Genomic DNA, 21,913 nt, shown 5'->3' with positions numbered 1-21,913 from the left:
CGTGCATTAGTTTGGTATAATGTGGGCAGATGCCGCTTCTCTACCTGCCGCTCCCGATGACCTCACTGCCCATGCGCAGCGTGGTGCACGGACACACCGCTCACACTGGATCTATATACAATCACTGCAGACAATGTGTGATAGGAAATCCCATCCCTGTAACTCCAGTGTTATATACCGCCATATCATACCATGTATCGTGCCCTATATAGCGCTGTACAGACCACACAGAGCACAGCCGCCTCTATATAGCGCTGTACAGACCACACAGAGCACAGCCGCCTCTATATAGCGCTGTACAGACCACAGCCGCCTCTATATAGCGCTGTACAGAGCACACAGGAGCACAGCCGCCTCTATATAGCGCTGTACAGACCACACAGAGCACAGCCGCCTCTATATAGAGCTGTACAGAGCACACAGAGCACAGCCGCCTCTATATAGCGCTGTACAAAACAACACAGAGCACAGCCGCCTCTATATAGCGCTGTACAGACCACACAGGAGCACGGCCGCCTCTATATAGCGCTGTACAGACCACACAGAAGCACAGCCGCCTCTATATAGAGCTGTACAGACCACACAGGAGCACAGCCGCCTCTATATAGAGCTGTACAGAGCACATAGGAGCACAGCCGCCTCTATATAGCGCTGCACAGACCACACAGAAGCACAGCCGCCTCTATATAGCGCTGTACAGACCACACAGGAGCACAGCCGCCTCTATATAGCGCTGTACAGACCACACAGGAGCACGGCCGCCTCTATATAGCGCTGTACAGACCACACAGGAGCACAGCCGCCTCTATATAGAGCTGTACAGACCACACAGGAGCACAGCCGCCTCTATATAGAGCTGTACAGAGCACACAGGAGCACAGCCGCCTCTATATAGCGCTGTACAGAGCACACAGAAGCACGGCCGCCTCTATATAGAGCTGTACAGACCACACAGGAGCACAGCCGCCTCTATATAGCGCTGTACAGAGCACACAGGAGCACGGCCGCCTCTATATAGAGCTGTACAGACCACACAGGAGCACAGCCGCCTCTATATAGAGCTGTACAGACCACACAGGAGCACAGCCGCCTCTATATAGCGCTGTACAGACCACACAGAGCACAGCCGCCTCTATATAGAGCTGTACAGACCGCACAGGAGCACAGCCGCCTCTATATAGAGCTGTACAGAGCACGGCCTCCTCTGTGAGCGCTGAGGTTTCTGTACACACTGAGCACATGAGATGTGAGCGGCGTCACTGCTGTATGGAATATACGGGATAATAATGGAGACACTTGTGGATTCCTGAGCTCCCATCAGCCGCGACAAGCCGCCTCCTGCGCTGCCCTGACCTCCTCTCTCCATACAGCAGCGGCGCCGCTCACACTTCATACACTCGGGGTTTGCAGACATCTTGGCTCTTCCAGAGGCGCTGGATTCTTCTGTGGATTCTGCGGGGATTGGACGTGTTCACATTTGCTGTATTCGGAGTCGCTGCTCAGTTCTCTTTATGCTGCACAGACCCCATTATAAGCCTCCATATAGCGCTGAATATAAACCTACAGAAGAGACAGTCACTCAGCCCCAGACCCCCCCTGACACCGCGGGGCGCAGAGGACAGAGAGCGGGAAACTCAGCCATTGTGCGGGGATTTCAAATTCAGTGCTCAGCCAATCAGCGCGCAGTACAATTCTGCCTCCGCCCACATAATGCTGTCCACAGGCGCTCAGCGTTAACCCCTTAGTGCCCGTGATGAATCCAGTTGCCATTAGAACATAAATTTAAAGGAGTTGTCCGACATTAGCTTAACAAAAATTTTTGAGTTTATCTGTGCTGTATTGTCATATAAATCACACCTACATTGTTATTTTTTGTTTTCTAAGTTTTGTTCCTCTTGAATTATCCCTTTAGTCTCTGCAGCTTCTTGTTTACATTCAGATCCAGCAAACTGACCACTTCCTGTGCAAAACCTCCCAGTCACAGCTGGCACCGCCCAGCCTCAGTGTCCAGCCCCACCCCAGTGTCCAGCCCCACCCCAGTGTCCAGCCTCGCCCCCTGCCCACCCCCTGCACACACATTCCCTGTCAGTATATTCTTCCCCAGCACCTGACCTGGTATCACTACAGCATTGCAAATAACAGCCCCACATCGGGCTGTGCACCGTACACGCACACACATGGCTCTGCACCGTACACGCACACACATGGCTCTACACACGCACACATATGGCTCTGTACCGCACACGCACACATATGGCTCTGCACACGCACACACATGGCTCTGTACCGTAAACGCACACACATGGCTCTGCACACGCACACATATGGCTCTGCACACGCACACATATGGCTCTGCACCGTACACGCACACACATGGCTCTGCACCGTACACATATGGCTCTGTACCGCACACGCACACATATGGCTCTGCACACGCACACACATGGCTCTGCACACGCACACATATGGCTCTGTACCGCACACGCACACATATGGCTCTGCACACGCACACATATGGCTCTGCACCGTACACGCACACACATGGCTCTGCACCGTACACATATGGCTCTGTACCGCACACGCACACATATGGCTCTGCACACGCACACACATGGCTCTGCACCGTACACGCACACACATGGCTCTGCACACGCACACATATGGCTCTGTACCGCACACGCACACATATGGCTCTGCACACGCACACACATGGCTCTGCACCGTACACGCACACACATGGCTCTGCACACGCACACATATGGCTCTGTACCGCACACGCACACATATGGCTCTGCACCGTAAACGCACACACATGGCTCTGCACACGCACACATATGGCTCTGCAACCCCCCCATCCCCATCCCCATAGGGAACACATGTGGAGTACATACTCACCTGTCCTCGGTCCCCGCCGCTCCTGCACGTTCGCGCGCTGTCTGTGCTCTGACGTCACCGCTGTGTTGAAGAGAGCACAGATAGCGGGAGGGACAGTGATGAGAAGCTGCGCTGCGCTGCTTCTCATCAGCACTTTCAAATGTATGTAATGTATGAGGTTACTGGAGGTGCGGGGGAATGTGTGGGAGGGTGCAGGGAAGGGGGCGGGGACTCCTCGCACTGTAGTCGCCCAGCAGGGAGGTGACATGCTGCTCCACATTTGCATGTCAACATGGCCCTGCCCATGTAGACGTGCAAAGACCGGAAGCAGCAAAATCGCGGCAGGAGCGGTCACATGACCGCTCTGAGCCGGGGGAGAGGGGCTGACAGCAGGGCAGGTAAGTGGTCTCTAGCTACTTACCTGCCCCAATGTAGCCCAATAGGGAAATAAAAAAAAAAATGTCAAAGAAGCCGGATAACCCCTTTAAGGCTGGGGGATTTACACCACTATGGAGAAAGTATAAGCGGCTCTATATAAAGTGATATGTGGAAGGAGAATACAGCACTATAAGGAGATATTCAATTTTTTTATAGATAATAAACATAACAATATGACAGTTTGCAGCAGTATATGGAAGTATACAGCACTATGGATGGTGTATAGGCACTGCACGGGTTATATTGTAGTTTGTGGACGTATACACTACACCTTTTGTGCCTCCCCTATTTCCTCATAGACTGTAGCTTACGAGCAGGGCCCTCACTCCTCCTGGTATCTTAATTTTGTTATTTTGTATTGTCTCATTTTGTCTGTACATGTCCCCTCTTAATTGTAAAGCGCTGCGGAATATGTTGGCGCTATAAAAATAAAACTTATTATTATATTGAAGGATCCAATCTAATATATAAAGCTGTGTGTGTGTGTGTGTGTGTGTGTGTGTGTGTGTGTGTGTGTGTCCAAGATCGGCATCTGCACCGTCGCAGCTACAGCGACAAACTTTTGCACACTCACACTCCTGGACCCCGAGAGCGTCATAGGCTATGTTTCGAGGGGAAATATTAATACTGCGCTTTACAGTTATTCGCCAAAAAAACCTGCCTCCATTAAAGCGAATGGAGCTGGGAACCACAGTGCAGCCAGAACTTCAGAAGAATGCGCAGCCACACCTTTAAATGGAACTAGCTGTACTACCCGGCTTCGCCCGGGTTAATAACTGTTGTTAACAAAATAGAATGTATTAACATTCCCGGGATAGAATATATAAAAAGAATGTATTAACGCCCGGGATAGTAACTCTGTCTGTCTCCCCCTCTGTATATATCTCTTTCTCTCTCTCTATTTCTTTGTCTGTCCTTTTCCCTGTCTGTCTCTGACTGTCTCTTTCTCCGTCTGTCTCAATCTCTTTCACTGTCTGACTATCTATCTCTTTCCCGGTCTGTCTATCTCTGTCACTTTCCCTGTCTGTCTCTTTCCCAGTCTCTTTCCTTGTCTGTCTCTTTCCCTCTGTCTCTTTCCCTGTGTCTGTCTCTTACCCTGTCTGTCTCTTCCCTGTCTGTCTGTTTCCCTGTGTCTGTCTCTGTCTTTGTCTGTGTTTGTCTCTTTACCTGCCTGTGTCTGTCTCTTAACCTGTCTCTCTTTCCCTCTTTCTCTTTCCCTGTCAGTCTGTCTCTTTGTCTGTGTCTGTCTCTTTGTGTCTGCCTCTTATCCTTTCTATGTCTGTTTCTTACCCTGTCTGTGTCTGCCTCTTTCCCTGTCTCGGTCTGTCTCTTTCCCTAGCTTCGCCCGGGTTAATATCTGCTGTTAACAAAATAGAATGTATTAATAAAAATGTATTCTGCACACAAAAAACACAAAACAAATAGATAGAAATGTAATTATTAAATTGTTGCCTATATTAACCAATCAGAGCTCAGATTAATTAACTGTAGCAAAATAGAAGCTAACTGTGATTGGTTGCTATTGGCAGCCTGATAAATCTCCAGGCAACAGAAAGCCCTCCCCCTGACAGTATATATTAGCTCACACATACACATATAGACAGGTCATGTGACTGACAGCTGCCGTATTTCCTGTGTGGTACATTTGTTGTTCTTGTAGTTTGGCTGCTTATTAATCAGATTGTGATTGTGCTATGTTGTGAGGCGAAATTTGAAACCCGCTCGTTCCAATTTACCAATTTTGCCCCCATCTACATAATGGGGAAAAAGTGAAACGAAAAGTGTTGGGGGCAAATTGACAGCTGCCAGATGTGAACAAGGGGGACTTAAAGAATGAGAGCGAGGGCGCCAAAGAGTATATACCGTACAGCTGCTAAGGTGGGGCCCCGACATGGGATACTCACTACACTCGGGGATATGAACACACACACACACACACACAATGCACCACACACTACCACGTGCTTGAACACATATACCACCCTCAGCACACATCTCACCACACATACACCCACCTCACCACATAATCGCCCTAAAACACACACAAGTCTGGTATTATCCTTCAAAAATAAAAATCTGATTAACCCCTTCACGACCGTGGGCCGTAAAATTACGTCCTATTTTAACGTGACTTAACGACCAGGGACGTAATTTTACGGCCTACACTTCATTTGATTGCCGTGGCCATAGCAACGGCTTTCAAATGATGTCCCCTGCTGTTTCTTACAGCAGGGGACCTTTGCTTGACCCCAGGGGGGTGGCATCGCCACCCCCCATAGGCGATCGATGTGATTGGCTGTTCAAATCGGAACCGCCAATCACATTGATCACGCTGTTTTCGGCAAAAAAAATGCCAAAAATTACGTGATCTTGTAAAATCCAGCTAGGACCGGGGCTACAGCAGCTCCGATCATTGGCTGGAAGCAAGCAGACACCGTGGCCCCCCCCCTGCAGCACTGATTGGAGCGATCGTGCTATGACGCGCAATCGCTCCAATCAGTGTGCAGTGGGGCGGTCTGATCTGCCAGTGGCCGCCTCCCCAGGCCTGTGCTGGTCTGGGGACCCTCCCCCAACATGGCAGCGTGCAGCACTGTCTGGTACTAGTGGTACCACGCCACCGCTGCTGCTGCCACGTCACGGAGCAGGAGCGGTGAGTATTGTGCTCACCTTGCAGCCCCTGCGCGCTTCCGTAATGGCCCCTGCTCGTGTCCCCCTGCGCTCTGCCCCCCCCACATCCCGATCTGCCCCCCCGACATCCCGATCTTCCCCCCGCCATCTCTATTCTGCAGCTCCTCCGGTATCCCTCCTCCCCTGCTCTCTTGCAGCCCCTGCGCGCTCTTGTGATTTGCTCCTGCGCACTCCCGTAATGGCCCCTGCCCGTGCCCCCCTGCAATCTGCCCCACGCCATCCCGATCTGCCCCCCCACATCCCGATCTGCCCCCCCCGACATCCCGATCTGCCCCCAGACATCCCGATCTGCCCTCAGACATCCCGATCTGCCCCCAGACATCCCGGTCTGCCCCCCGACATCCCAGTCTGCCCCCCGACATCCCAATCTGCCGGCCTCCCCCGTGATCTCTTTTCTGCAGCTCCTCCGGTATCTCCCTCCTCTGCTCTCCCCCTCCCCCTCTGCTGTCCCCCTCTTCTCTCCCCGTCCCCCTCTGCTGTCCCACCGACGTCCTCTTACCTGTCTTCACCGGCCGATCACATCTGCCTCCATCGCTGGGTCCTTCTTCCTGGGTCTTCTGCTGAGCTGTCCAACTTCCTGCCTGTTGGCTGCTGCTGTAAAGCTATTCCTTGCCTTCTGTTCCTCCTACTAATCCTCTGGGCACTGTGAGTATAACTTTTTTTTTTTGTTTTTTTTCCTCTATCCCCTTTCTATTTTTACACCTCATGCGTCCGTGCGTCCCGCCGAGCGCTGATCAGGGATGCAGATAACGTATCTGCATCCGTGGTCAGTTTTCGGCGGGACTTTTTTTCCCGTATTCCCGACGCTTTTTGTATCGCATCTGTCCGTGCGTCCCGCCGAGCGCTGATCAGGGATGCACATAACGGATCGGCATCCCTGCTCAATTTTTGGCGTGACAAAAAGCATCGGGGATACAGAAAAAAAAGTCACGCCAAAAATTGAGCAGGGATGCCGATCCGTTATGTGCATCCCTGATCAGCGCTCGGCGGGACGCACGGACTGATGCAATACAAAAAGCGTCGGGGATACGAAAAAAAAAGTATCGCATCTGTCCGTGCGTCCCGCTGAGCGCGGATCAACATCCCTGCTCAATTTTTGGCGTGACTTTTTTTCTTTTTTCCCGTATCCCCAGCGCTTTTTGTATCTCATCCGACCGTGCCTCCTGCAGCGGCCGATCAGTGCACCGCGTCTGCGCGTTTGAAAAGTCAAATGGCGTTCCTTCTCTTCTGAGCCCCGCCATGCGCCCAAACAATTGATTTCCACCACATGTGAGGTATCTGCGTACTCGGGAAAAATTGCACAATACGTTTTATGGTGCATTTTTTCCTGATACCGTTGTAAAAGGAAAAAAAAAAGCTACCTTGTTGCTGCAAAAATTTAAAAAAAAAAATTTAAAATAAATAAATAATTTTCACGGTTCAACGTTATCAACTTTCAGTGGAGCTCCTGGGGGTACAAGGGGCTCACTAAACATCTAGATAAATTCCTTGAGGGGTCTAGTTCCAAAATGGGGTAATTTGTGGGGGAGCTCCACTGTTTAGGCACCATGGGGGGGGTCTAAAAACGTGACATGGCGTCCGCTAATGATTCCAATCAATTTTGCTGTCAAATGGTGCCCTTCTCTTCTGAGCCACGCCATGCGCCCAACAATTACTTTCCACCACATGTGAGGTATCTGCGTACTCAGGAGAAAATGGACAATACGTTTTATGGTGCATTTTTTCCCGATACCCTTGTGAAAAAAAAGCTACCTAGTTGAAGCAACAGTTTTGTGGTAATTTTTTTTTTTTTCTTTTCACCGCTCAACGTTATAAACTTCTGTGAAGCCCCCAGGTGTTCAAAGTGCTCACCAAACATCTAGATAAATTATTTGAGGGTTCTAGTTTCCAAAATGGGGTCACTTGTGGGGGAGCTCCATTGTTTAGGCACCTCAGGGGGTCTTCAAACCTGACATGGCGTCCGCTAATGAGTGCAGCTAATTTTGCATTCAAATGGCGCTCCTTGCCTTCCGAGCACTGCCGTGTGTCCAAACATTTGATTTCCACCACATATGAGGTATCTGCGTACTCAGGAGAAAATGGACAATACATTTTATGTTGCATTTTTGCCCGATACCCTTGTGAAAAAAAAAGCTACCTAGTTGAAGCAACAGTTTCGTGGTAAAAAAATTGTTTTTTCTTTTCACGGCTCAACGTTATAAACTTCTGTGAAGCCCCCAGGTGTTCAAAGTGCTCACCAAACATCTAGAAAAATTATTTGAGGGTTCTAGTTTCCAAAATGGGGTCACTTGTGGGGGAGCTCCATTGTTTAGGCACCTCAGGGGGTCTTCAAACCTGACATGGAGTCCGCTAATGAGTTCAGCTAATTTTGCATTCAAATGGCGCTCCTTGCCTTCCGAGCACTGCCGTGTGTCCAAACATTTGATTTCAACCACATATGGGGTATCAGCGCACTCAGGAGAAAATGGACAATACATTTTATGTTGCAATTTTTCCCGATACCCTTGTGAAAAAAAAAGCTACCTAGTTGAAGCAACAGTTTTGTGGTAAATTTTTTTTTTTTTCTTTTCACGGCTCAACGTTATAAACTTCTGTGAAGCCCCCAGGTGTTCAAAGTGCTTATCAAACCTCTAGAAAAAATATTTGAGGGCTCTAGTTTCCAAAATGGGGTCACTTGTGGGGGAGCTCCATTGTTTAGGCACCTCAGGGGGTCTTCAAACCCGACATGGCGTCCGCTAATTAGTGCAGCTAATTTTGCGTTCACAAATTCAAATGGCGCTCCTTCCCTTCCGAGCTCCGCTGTGCGCCCAAACAATTGATTTTTACCCCATATGGGGTATCAGCGTACTCAGGAGAAAATGCACACTAAATTGTAGGGTGCACTTTCTCTTTTCTCCATTGTAAAAATGAAAATTTTATGGCTAAAGTAACATTTTTGTGTTAAAAAGTAAAATTTTCATTTTTTCCTACCACATTGCTTTGGTTCCTCTGAAGCACCTAAAGGGTTAATAAACTTCTTGGATGTGGTTTTGAGCAGTGTGAGGGGTGCAGTTTTTAGAATGGGGTAACTTTTGGGTATTTTCTGTCACCTTGGCCTCTCAAAGTCACTTCAAATGTGATGTGGTCCCTAAAAAAAATATTTTGTAAATTTTGTTGGAAAAATTAGAAATTGCTGATGAACTTTGACCCCTTCTAACTTCCTAACGAAAAAAAAAATTTTTTCGAAAATTGCGCTGATGTAAAGTTGACAAGTGGGAAATGTTATTTAGTAACTATTTTGTGTGACATATCTCTCAGATTTATGGGCATAAATTTTCAAAGTTTGAAAATTGCGAAATTTTCAAAATTTTCGCACAATTTCCTAAATTTTCACAAATAAACGCAAAAAGTATCGGCCTAAATTTACAACTGACATGAAGCACAATATGTCACGAAAAAACAATCTCAGAATCGCCAGGATCCGTTGAAGCGTTCCAGAGTTATAACCTGTCAAAGTGACACTGGTCAGAATTGCAAAAAATGGCCCGGTCATTAGGGTGTTTTAGTGGCCGGGGGTGAAGGGGTTAATACTTAATAGCGTGAAGGGGGCGTGTTTTTCAAAGACCAATGAGGACGCGCACAGGAGGATAAATACTCTGCTCCCGCCGCTCCTCGCATCACTTCTGGTCTCCTCTATACAGAGCTATGGCCAGAACTAAGCAGACCGCCCGTAAATCCACCGGAGGGAAAGCTCCCCGGAAGCAGCTGGCCACTAAGGCCGCCAGGAAGAGCGCTCCCGCCACCGGCGGAGTGAAGAAGCCGCATCGCTACCGGCCGGGGACAGTCGCTCTCCGGGAGATCCGCCGCTACCAGAAATCCACCGAGCTGCTGATCCGGAAGCTTCCCTTCCAGCGCCTGGTGAGAGAGATCGCCCAGGACTTCAAGACCGATCTGCGCTTCCAGAGCTCGGCCGTCATGGCCCTGCAGGAGGCCAGCGAGGCTTATCTGGTGGGGCTGTTCGAGGACACCAACCTGTGCGCCATCCACGCCAAGAGGGTCACCATCATGCCCAAAGACATCCAGCTGGCCCGCCGGATCCGCGGGGAGAGGGCGTAGATCTGTCCCGCACCCCCGAGCACAACACAAAGGCTCTTTTCAGAGCCACCACATCCTCCCTCAGACGAGCTGATTCCTGGTCTCTGATTCTCCTCATTCCCTGCAGTGTCCGGGGCGCGGTCTCTACATGTGACGGGCGGCGCTGTGTCTTCTGTCTGTTGCTTATTTTCTCTGCTCCGTCAGCACAAGCCGCAGTGTCCGCCTGGATCTGGATTATCGCACCGGTGTGGTTTCTTACTATATGTCCAATTACTTAGAGCTGCTCAATATGCGGCACCCTCTTGGTGGTGGTGGAGCTTTTTTTTTTTTTTTTTTTTTTTATTCCATGCCCATAAGCTCCATTGTCCTCCAGACCGACTTATGCTAACAGTCTTTTCTCAGAGCCGCCCCTGATCCTGGAGACGCTACAATCCCTGCTGTGTCGGGTGCAGTGATCGGATTGTGTGACGCTGGAGCAGGAGATGCTGTGGTTACTTCTTGCGGCTCCAGTCCCGTCAGGATCACAGCGATCAGTGACGGAAGGAGGAAGGTTCCGCAGCCATACTCATGCGCCCTGTGATGCGGTTATTGGGATCCGGTGTCTGATTTCGGGGACTGGGGGATCCGCACTCCAGGGCGCTGTTCTGCTTGGAGAATATCTGCAGGTTGTGCGGAGATTGTATCGGTCTTTGATTTCGCTCTGTTCAAATAGTGCCGTGTTTGTAATTAGTTAAGACTCGTGAGAAAGAGAAACAACTTCATCGTCTGCAGATCGCACAGATCTGTGCTGGGAATCGGCGGATGTAGAAATAGCAGAACGTCCGCCCTGAGGCCGCGTGTTACACGATGGAGACAGAGTGGGAGGAGCTATCGGCCACTGAGCGGGAAGGTTCAAATTCGATTTTCACCACGTGGTCTGTCTCTGTTAACCCTTCAGTGTCCGGTGTTTCTCGCCGTCGTTCTTCGTTATCACAGTCCTTTTTATTTCCCAGAAGTAAGGACTGAACCCGATCTCCCGCAGCCAGAACATCCCCCGCAGTCACCGGGCGGCGGACCGCACAGAGGACTGCGGCTAATGACGCTTCAGCTCCGCCTCTTCCTCTAATTCTCGTTTTCCAATCTCCGTTGTTGTTTTTGCAGCTTCTAATGTGAAATATCTGAATGTAGAAGTAAAAGCCGCTGTCAGGAGAGTGAGCAGCGGCCGCTCAGCACCGAGACTCCGCTTCTGCAGTCACTGCTTCCTTATACTCCGGTCACTGCAGAGCGGGAGCATCAAACGCTCCACTTCCCGGGAGATGCAGACCGCCGTGCGCCTGCTGCTGCCCGGAGAGCTGGCCAAGCACGCCGTGTCCGAGGGCACCAAGGACGTCACCAAGTACAACAGCACCAAGTGAGGCAATACTGCTGCTCCACACCACAAAGGCTCTTCTAAGAGCCACCACCCATTCATCACAGAAGCTGGCGCCGCTGATCTCTAGCTACATATCTGTAATGTAGCACATGGAGTGCGGGGGATGTGGCTGCTCCGTGCAGTGGAGATAATCTCGCGTGTTACTGGTTTATCTGGGGCTGTGATTTGCAGTCACTGTTCTGATATCGGCCCCTACACGATAGTCTGGAAATATAAAGCGCCATATGGGGGTACAGAGTATGTGGATGTAATATGCTCTATGGTGATTTGTAGTACATTGTATACAGGGTGTACAGCACTATATGGTGGTAATCGGGACTGAGGAGACAAAGTCCAGCTCCCCAGTAATGCCTGAGTGCAGTCATGTGCGGAGCACGGATAGTTACTGCCGAGACTAAATACAGAGGAGAAATCAGCTCCATGGACAGAAAATGATTTATTGGTGCGTGTTGTATAACACAATATGGCAGTCTGCAACAGTACTTGGAGGTATACAGGATCATATGAGGACTATACACGTTAGTACTATATGGGCTTATAGATCAATATGTTGTACGTATATGGCTAATGTATGCAGGTATACAGCACCATGTGGGAGTGTACAGCAGTAATATGTATGGCACTATATGAGGTTTACTGGAATGAAGGTTGTGTCTATATTTAACATCGCGGTAGAAGCGGGAGAATAACCGGACAATGAGCGGGAAATTCAAAATCACCAACAGTCCTGCGCTCAGCCAATCAGCAGAGAAGGGACGGATCCGATTATATAAATTTCCCGCCTCTGAAATACGTCATCTCTCCTGTTCTCTTTCTGGTCCTCCCTCGCTCTATATAAAGGAGGACTGTGCACTTGTCAGTCATAGTTTTCTGCTGATTACGTGGAAGATGTCTGGACGCGGCAAAGGAGGGAAAGGTCTGGGGAAGGGCGGCGCCAAGCGGCACAGGAAGGTTCTCCGGGACAACATCCAGGGCATCACCAAGCCCGCCATCCGCCGTCTCGCCCGCAGAGGAGGCGTCAAGCGCATCTCCGGCCTCATCTATGAGGAGACTCGCGGCGTCCTGAAAGTCTTCCTGGAGAACGTGATCCGTGACGCCGTCACCTACACCGAGCACGCCAAGAGGAAGACCGTCACCGCCATGGACGTGGTGTACGCGCTCAAGCGCCAGGGCCGCACTCTCTACGGCTTCGGGGGTTAATGATTTTGCTAAAAAAAAACAAAACAAAGGCTCTTTTAAGAGCCACCCACAGTTTCTGAGAGGAAGCTACAGCTCCTGCTGCGGGGGGAGGGGCGGGATATCGGGGCTACGCTGCTTTAGGTGCGTCTGGAAACATCGAGGGCACGAAGGGGTTAACGGCTAGGGTGTGTGGATGGAGGCAGAGACCTGATTAGTGCTGATTGTCTGGGCTTAGAATTTTTCCCTGACGCTGCTTTTCTCTCACTCTGTTCTGAGTGATCCGCGGTGTTAGGCGGGAGCGACTCCGGCTCTCAGTGAAAATGTAATATATAGGTTAAATTCAGCACTATATGGTGATCTATTCTATTAGGGGGCATCCAGCACTATATATAGGAGTATACAGCATTACATTGACGTGCAGAGCACTTTATGATGTAGAAAGCCCTGTATGGACGTTATACAGCGCTCTATAGCAGTACAGAGCTCTATTCGGGCCCCGAAAAACATCTGCTAAAATATGTGACAAGTTCAACCTAATAATTTCCCCGCTGTGCCGTATACTCCATAATGTTCTGTATATCTATAAAGCACTAGCTGTACTCCCCGGCTTCGCCCGGGATAATAACTGCTGTTACCAAAATAGAATGTATTAACAAAAGTATTCTGCACACAAAAACCACAATACAAATAGAAATGTAATTATTAAATTGTTGCCTATATTAACCAATCAGAGCTCAGATTAATTAACTGTAGCAAAATAGAAGCTAAGCTGTGATTGGTTGCTATTGGCAGCCTGATAAATCTCCAGGCAACAGAAAGCCCTCCCCCTGACAGTATATATTAGCTCACACATACACATATAGACAGGTCATGTGACTGACAGCTGCCGTATTTCCTATATGGTACATTTGTTGTTCTTGTAGTTTGGCTGCTTATTAAACACACAAAAGACGTTAACAATCGCCTGATGTCTCTAACCAATCATTTTTCAGATGAAGTACATCCCTTCAGAAACCCCGCCCTTCTCCCCTCCCACTCTGTACACCCGAACCTGTTACCACACTTTTCAGGTCGCTGTAAACAGATGTCACATGCCGGCTGCACGCGGCTCTGGAGCAGCCGCCACCGATGTAACTGCAGCTCCATCTCCCCGCACACAGCGCTGTACAGTGCAGCCCCCGCATTATCACATCCCCGAAAACTCTGCTCCCGACATGCAGACACGGGTTCAGTGTCGACATTCCCTTGTACGAGATCACCGCGCAAATCTACATAGCGGAAAAACTCGGCAATGATCATACAGAGGAGACTAAGTGATAAAACTGATCATACAGCTCTGCAGGACAAGGTGGTGGCACTGATCATACAGCTCTGCAGGACAAGGTGGTGGCACTGATCATACAGCTCTGCAGGACAAGGTGGTGACACTGATCATACAGCTCTGCAGGACAAGGTGGTGGCACTGATCATACAGCTCTGCAGGATAAGGTGGTGGCACTGATCATACAGCTCTGCAGGACAAGGTGGTGGCACTGATCATACAGCTCTGCAGGACAAGGTGGTGGCACTGATCATACAGCTCTGCAGGACAAGGTGGTGGCACTGATCATACAGCTCTGCAGGACAAGGTGGTGGCACTGATCATACAGCTCTGCAGGACAAGGTGGTGGCACTGATCATACAGCTCTGCAGGACAAGGTGGTGGCTCTGAGAAGAGCCTTTGTGGTAGGACAGAGCGGCTCCCGCTTATTTCTTGGCCGCGGGCTTCTTGGCTTTAGTCGCCTTCTTAGCCGGACTCTTGGCAGCTTTGGGCTTTGCCGCCTTCTTAGCCGGACTCTTCGTCACCTTCTTGGGCTTTGGAGCGGCCTTCGGCTTCTTGGGGCTCTTTGCCACTTTCTTGGCGGCTGCTGCGGGCTTCTTGGCCTTTTTCGGGCTTTTCTTGGCCGCGGCCGGAACCTTCTTGGGCTTCTTTGGAGATTTGGCCGCTTTCTTGGCTGCCGGCTTCTTAGGCTTGGCCGCAGCTGCTGGCTTCTTCTTGGTCGCCTTGTCCTTCGTCTCCTGCTTCTTGTTCAGCTTGAAGGACCCGGAGGCGCCGCTGCCCTTCACCTGGAGCAGGGAGCCCTTGTTGACCAGAGCCTTGATGGCCAGCTTCAGGCGGCTGTTATTCTTCTCCACATCGTATCCTCCGGCAGACAGAAGCTTCTTCAGGGCGGCCAGAGACACCCCACTGCGCTCCTTGGAGGCGGACACGGCTTTCATGATCAGCTCGGAGGCGCTGGGACCGGAGGTTTTGCTGCTTTTCTTGGCGGCACCTGATTTCTTTGGCACCTTCTTAGATTTGGCGGCCGGTCCGGCGGGGGGAGGAGCGGCGGCCGGTGCGGTCTCTGCCATCGTGTGAGCGGGAAATAAACACAAAAAATCTCCTGAGAAAAATACTGAGGCCGGAGCTGGAGGCGCCTGTTATATATACAGTCTTACTGCGCACTGATTGGCTGCTGAGCTGCACCGTCTTACGCTTCTATTGGCTGACACTGAGCACAGGCCCCGCCTTCTCCCGGCTGAGCCCAGTGAAGCTCCGCTCTCCCCTTGTGCTTCCCTGCCCGGGATAAAAGCTCTATATTATCGGCTACAGCCGGACGGGTGAGGAGCTTCCGCCATCACTTCTCCTCCGCCATCATCTCCGCGGAGCGTGTGTGGCCGTCACTGCCAGAGATGCCGGGAAAGAGTGCAGAGGATCCCGGGATCAGCGCCGCCGTCCTCCCGATCTGCTCATCACTGAGTGTCCGGGAAGATAAACCTGCTGCGGGAGCTCGTCCTCCTATTCCCGGCTCTTGTCACCACCACAGGGATCTTCACTACAATATCCATCGTGCAGGAAGCGGATTGTACGATGTGGGGGCGACCTGGAGCTGCTGAGAGCCCAGAAGGGTAACACAGGCGATGTCCTCCGCTGCCTGCACCTCCCGGAGCTGGAATATAAATCTATCCCGTGTGTGCAGAGTATTGGGGGGAGGACACGTCTCCACATTAGTGGATCACACCCGGAGGAGGATGAGTGCGATCTCCGGCACAAGATTGTGTCTTATCCTCTGTGAAGCTTTTATCTCTGAGGCCTGTAATGGAGGGAAGAGCTGTGATCGGGCGATGGCTTCACAATGTGACTCACTCCCCATCAGAAAGCAGAAAAAAATCCTTGTGATCACAGAAATATTAATTCACACAAGTGACACCAAATATTGTGCAAAAGGTGAAATACTGAGGAAGAAGCGGAGACACAAAATGCAGAATCCACACACAGAGCACCGCTGTATATACTGCACAATCAGCACTGATCAGCAGCCTTATAAGTATCCATAATAATAGAGCAGGGTGTAGTGTATACAGAAGTATATATAAATATGTATACAGCAGCATGCACAATATAAACAGCTGTGTGTACAATATATATATACAGCAGTGTGCACAGTATAGTGTTTTCCTATGTTTACTTATACAGACTTGCAGAGAAGAGAAGGAAAACCATCCTGATGTATCCTTGAACTTTGCAGAATTCTCCAGTAAGTGCCTGGAACAGGGGAAGGTTATGGCTGCTACAGAGAAAGAAAAGTGAAGACATGGAGAAAGCGGACAAAGTTGGTTATGAAAGTGAAATTAAAGCTCACATGAAAAAGTAAAGAAGTTTAACCCTAGAACGCGCAAGCATCACAATCTACCATAGAAAACAAATTACCTAGCAGGCCTGTGAGGCCCCAGGTATGCGTTCTAGGGTTAAGGACTCAAATGCTCCCTCTGTTTTCTTCTTGTTTTACTCCAACTTCCCTCCTGAAATCAGAGGGCAGCAGCCAGGTCTGATCATTGGGGACGAGGCAAAGAAATTAGGAGAGATGTGGAAAAACAATTCATCATGGAGCAAAGCGCCATAAGAGAAGCAAAAAAACAAACTGAAGACGTACAAGGATATGGCGCTGTATAGGTCCAAAGGCAAACTACGGTAGATACAGCAAAAAAGGTCCCTGCTGAGCCTGAAGAGTGCAAGAGAGGAGGATCATGATGAAGAAGAGGAGGATGAATAAGCAATCTCCTTCAGTCTGTTTTTACTTGTGTCTATAGCATTTATCCCTGCACGTCACATTCACTGAACGTGTAATAAATGTCTTCCAGATTTTTTTTTTTTAAATTGTTTCACAGGTTTCCTTAACCCCTTCACGACCATGGACGAATCTTTCCGTCATGGATCGTGTCCCGGTAATCCCCGCCCCCTGCTGCGGGCAGGCGGCGTGGATCGGCACACATATCAGCTGTTTTCAACAGCTGACATGTGTGCCTACATGTTCCGAGTGGAATCGCATTCCACCCGGAACATTAACCCCTTAGATCTCGCTGCCAAAGTCTGGCAGCGAGATCTATATGCGCGCGGCCATCTTTTTTTCTTACCGCCGCCCCTCCGGACGTCACGTGAGTGATCACGTGACGTTCGGTGGTTTCCATCGTAGCACAGGGTCATGTGATGACGCCTGGTGCTAAGAAGTTTCACTTTCATTCTTCCTCGGCACGGAGCAGAGGATGAAAGAAAGTGACTATTTCTGCTGTTTACAGCGGTATAGCTGTGATCAGCAGATAGCGATCAGCAATCGGATTGCTGATCGCTATAGCCCCCTAGGGGAACTAGTAAAATAAAATAAAAAAAGTAAAAAAAAAGTTTTAAAAAATAAAAAAAAAACAAAAAACCTAAAAGTTCAAATCACCCCCCTTTCCCCCCATTGAAAATTAAAGGGTTAAAAAATATATAAATATACACATATTTGGTATCGCCGCGTTCAGAAATGCCCGATCTATCAAAATATAAAATCAATTAATCTGATTGGTAAACGGCGTAGTGGCAAAAAAAATTCCAAACGCCAAAATTACGTTTTTTGGTCGCCGCAAGTTTTACGCAAAATGCAATAACAGGCGATCAAAACGTAGCATCTGCGCAAAAATGCTACCATTAGAAACATCAGCTCGAGACGCAAAAAATAAGCCGTCACTGAGCCATAGATCCCAAAAAATAAAAACGCTACGTGTTTCGGAAAATGGCGCAAAACGTGCGCCACTTTTATTGGACAAACTTGTGAATTTTTTTTAACCCCTTAGATACAAGTAAACCTATACATGTTTGGTGTCTACAAACTCGCACCGACCTCAGGTATCATACCCACACATCAGTTTTACCATATAGTGAACACCGTGAATAAAACATCCCAAAAACTATTGTGCCATCACACTTTTTTTGCAATTTTTCCACACTTGGAATTTTTTTGCTGCTTTCCAGTACACCATATGGTAAAACTTATGGTTTCATTTAAAAGTACAACTTGTCCCGCAAAAAACAAGCCCTCATATGGCAAGATTGACGGAAAAATAAAAAAGTTACGGCTCTCGGAAGAAGGGGAGCAAAAAACAAAAACGCAAAAACGGAAAGTGCCCCGGGGCTGAAAGTTAACCTTTGTCTATAGATTTAAAATCAATTCCTATAATGTCAAATTATGGAAGTCACAAATATGAAAAAACGTGAAGTGCAAACTGCTGCCTAAATATAATTTACTCATCCACAGTACATATTACACGGGCTTTATTATAAAGCACTCATTCTGCATTATTTACAGAGCAGACTGAAGGCATATGGCGCTGATTCTTCTATTACAGGAGACCAGTTACTGAACAGATCATACAATGCTGATAGATCAATAGATCTGAGAGGGGCCAACGTATTATTATAATTATTCACTAAAGTCTCCCCTATAGATAGTCAATTATCTTACTTAAAAAATTCTCAAGTGACTATTACAACATTATAGTCAGTGACTGAGCAGATTAAATATGTGACAACAGGTCAATGATCTCCCCGCTGTATACTCCATAATGTTCTGTAGATCTATAAAGTATTGGATCCTTCAATATAGTGGTGTATACGTGCACATAGTACAGTATACCCCATGCAGTCTCCTATACACCATCCATAGTGCTCTATACTTCCATATACTGCTGTAAACTGTCATTTTTCTGTTTTATTATCTATAACAAGTTGAATATCTCCTACCTCCTATAGTGCTGTATTCTCCTTCCACATATCACTTTATATAGAGCCGCTTATATTTTCTCCATAGTGGTGTAAATCCCTCAGCCTTAAATTTCTGTTTTGTTCTAATAGCAAGCGGATTCATCACAGGCACTAAGGGGTTAACACCGAGCATCTGTGGAAGGAATTGTGTGGGCGGAGGCAGAATCATACTGTGCGCTGATTGGCTGAGCTCTAAATTTGAAATCCCCGCACAATGACTGAGTTTCCCCCGCTCTCTGTCCTCTGCGCCCCGCGGTGTCAGGGGGGGGGGGTCTGGGGCTGAGTGACTGTCTCTTATGTAGGTTTATATTCAGCGCTATATGGGGGCTTATAATGGGGTCTGTGCAGCATAAAGAGAACTGAGCAGCGACTCCGCATACAGCAAATGTGAACACGTCCAATCCCCGCAGAATCCACAGAAGAATCCAGCGCCTCTGGAAGAGCCAAGATGTCTGCAAACCCCGAGTGTATGAAGTGTGAGCGGCGCCGCTGCTGTATGGAGAGAGGAGGTCAGGGCAGCGCAGGAGGCGGCTTGTCGCGGCTGATGGGATCTCAGGAATCCACAAGCGTCTCCATTATTATCCCGTATATTCCATACAGCAGTGACGCCGCTCACATTTCATGTGCTCAGTGTCTGCAGAAACCTCAGCGCTCACAGAGGCGGCCGTGCTCTGTACAGCTCTATATAGAGGCGGCCGTGCTCTGTACAGCTCTATATAGAGGAGGCCGCGCTCTGTACAGCGCTATATAGAGGCGGCTGTGCTCTGTGTGGTCTGTACAGCTCTATATAGAGGCGGCTCTGCTCTGTGTGGTCTGTACAGCTCTGTATAGAGGCGCGATACATGGTACGATATGGCGGTATATAACACTGGAGTTACAGGGATGGGATTTCCTATCACACATTATCTGCAGTGATTGTATATAGATCCAGTGTGAGCGGCAGTGTCCGTGCACCACACTGCGCCGCCACATGGGAAGTGAGGACAGGAACACGGTCGCTCTGCACTAGTGGAGTCATCAGGAGCCGCATCTGCCCACATTACACCTATCTAATGCCCGGCGTTAATCACCGGGCACAACAGCGACCACACTACAGAACATGGAGGGTTAGGGATCGTGTATAAAGGACCAGAGCAGAGAATCCCATATTTTAAACCATTAATGCCACTTATACCCAAAGTGCCAACCTCCTAATACAAAGTGCACTGTTACAATATTCCTCAATAAACTCGAGCATTTTAAAGACACAATAGATGAGCGGCGCCAGCTCCTGTGAGGACGGGGCCAGCTCCTGTGAGGACGGGGCCAGCTCCTGTGAGGACGGGGACAGCTCCTGTGAGGACGGGGTCAGCTCCTGTGAGGACGGGGTGGTGGCTCTTAGAAGAGCCTTTGTGTTGTGGAGGATGCGGGGTCAGCGGCGTCACTTGCCCTTCTTGCTCATTTGCGCCTCCTCATTACTATCCTAAGGCTTGATGGCAGCTGTTTTTTTGTCAAATCACAGCTGATATTAACCCCATATATTGCCACCGCATCAGGGCAAGCGGAATGAGCTGCTGCATCTAACGTGATACACCAATTCTGGGGCGGCTGAAGGCTGATATTATCAGGCTGGGATGGGCCAATAGCCATGGTTCTTCCCTCCCTAGTAATACCAGCTACCTTCTTTACCTTGGCTGGTTAACTTATTAACAATGGGGGGATCCCAAGCCATTTTTTTTACATTACAAAAATTTGTACAGCAGCATGTGAAGAGCTAAAATATGTAACCCTGAAATAGAGGAATTTTTGCCCTGCATTACTGCTACTGGAATAAATCAGATACTTGGTTTCAAAATTGGCCAATTACTGTAACCCCCAGAGCCAAAGACAAGGCGCACAACTCTTTTCTCTCATTTTTTTCCAATAGCAGTAATGCTGTGCTAAAACTTTTGTATTATATGTTTACATAGTTTAGCTTTTCAGATGCTGCTGTACAGATTTTTGTAAGGTTGAATATTCAGGGTGCTCCTGTTCACACCTTGTGGATGCGCTGTCAGTCTTTTTATAGTAGTATATTTTTTACATTATTTAATTAATAAACATAAAAACTGCATGGGATCCCCTCTATTTTTGATATTCAGCCACTGTAAAGCAGACCGCTGGGGGTTGCCTATGTCATTTGTTTGTTTTTTTTTCTTCAATGGTGCGCCACCAAACACAGACTTCTCAATACTTGACATGGCTGTGATGTGGCCGGAAGTGCCACATAGGAAATGCTTGCTGATTGGCTGCTCTGCATTCTCTTTATTCAGATGATAAACCAAAGCGGGAACCAGACATACAGGTAAAAGCCGGTGTACAGGTGCAAGACTCAAACACTCAGTGCCCAGTGCAAACCCCAAACTTTAAGGTTCAGAATCACTCTTCCATAGTTAAGAACCATGATAATTGGCTGCATCTTTTCTGGTGGGATGACTTTTACGCTCTTTATCGAAACAGTGCAAACTAAGTCCCCTATGATGAAAAAGGATGAAGTGGCGAGTCCCATAATTAAAATCTTCATCTTTATTCAGAAAATTTTTAAGTCCCCTATGATATATATTACAATTTATTTGCCCATTTGGTTTTATCAATGTAAGTATATATGGTAATGTATAGCACTATATGGAGGTAATCAGCACTGTATGGAGAATATTCAACATACTACAGCAAAATGATTATTAGATGTATGTAACATACCTTAGCAAGTATTGGTATGTCTATGATTGGCCGGCGCACCAAGTGACACTTGGCCTGTATAAAGGTCGGATCAGGGGTTGTGCCACTGTGGCGCCCCTGACCTGGTCAGGCACCACTGAGTACTACACCCATTCTGGGACAGTACTTCCGAGTAATCCTAAAGACCAGAATGAGGTGTGTACGCACAGACACATAGCAACCAGGTCTCCCACACCTTTAGAGGGGACCCTTGGGTAGTCTCCAGAGGGGGCTAGCTTTCAAATCTCATCAAGAGGTGAAGCGGAGGGGCTGGGAGCTAAAGTGCAGAGGCTGTCAGGAAAGGAGGAGGAGAGCCAGTCTGGTAGTGATGAGCGGAGATTGCCAGGGTGACGTGCCCGATCAGCGATGACGGAGTCCTCCACCTGCAGCTCACTTCAGTTGCAGCCAGATTT

The 21,913-nt window shown here is 48.7% G+C and overlaps 2 protein-coding genes across 2 annotated transcripts; one reads left to right on the top strand and one right to left on the bottom strand.

Annotated features, from left to right (window-relative positions):
* The first annotated feature begins 9,684 nt into the window (after positions 1-9,684).
* LOC142302253 (histone H3) lies at positions 9,685-10,095 on the top strand. The gene has a single exon (XM_075343326.1). The coding sequence runs from the start codon at positions 9,685-9,687 to the stop codon at positions 10,093-10,095; it is 411 nt and encodes a 136-aa protein (XP_075199441.1).
* A 4,315-nt stretch (positions 10,096-14,410) lies between these two features.
* LOC142302669 (histone H1.01-like) lies at positions 14,411-15,055 on the bottom strand. The gene has a single exon (XM_075343769.1). The coding sequence runs from the start codon at positions 15,053-15,055 to the stop codon at positions 14,411-14,413; it is 645 nt and encodes a 214-aa protein (XP_075199884.1).
* Positions 15,056-21,913: the final 6,858 nt, after the last annotated feature.

Source organism: Anomaloglossus baeobatrachus, chromosome 4 (genome assembly GCF_048569485.1).
Source record: "Anomaloglossus baeobatrachus isolate aAnoBae1 chromosome 4, aAnoBae1.hap1, whole genome shotgun sequence".
Classification (NCBI taxonomy): Eukaryota; Metazoa; Chordata; class Amphibia; order Anura; family Aromobatidae; genus Anomaloglossus; species Anomaloglossus baeobatrachus.
This window is presented reverse-complemented; position numbering and strand designations above follow the sequence as displayed.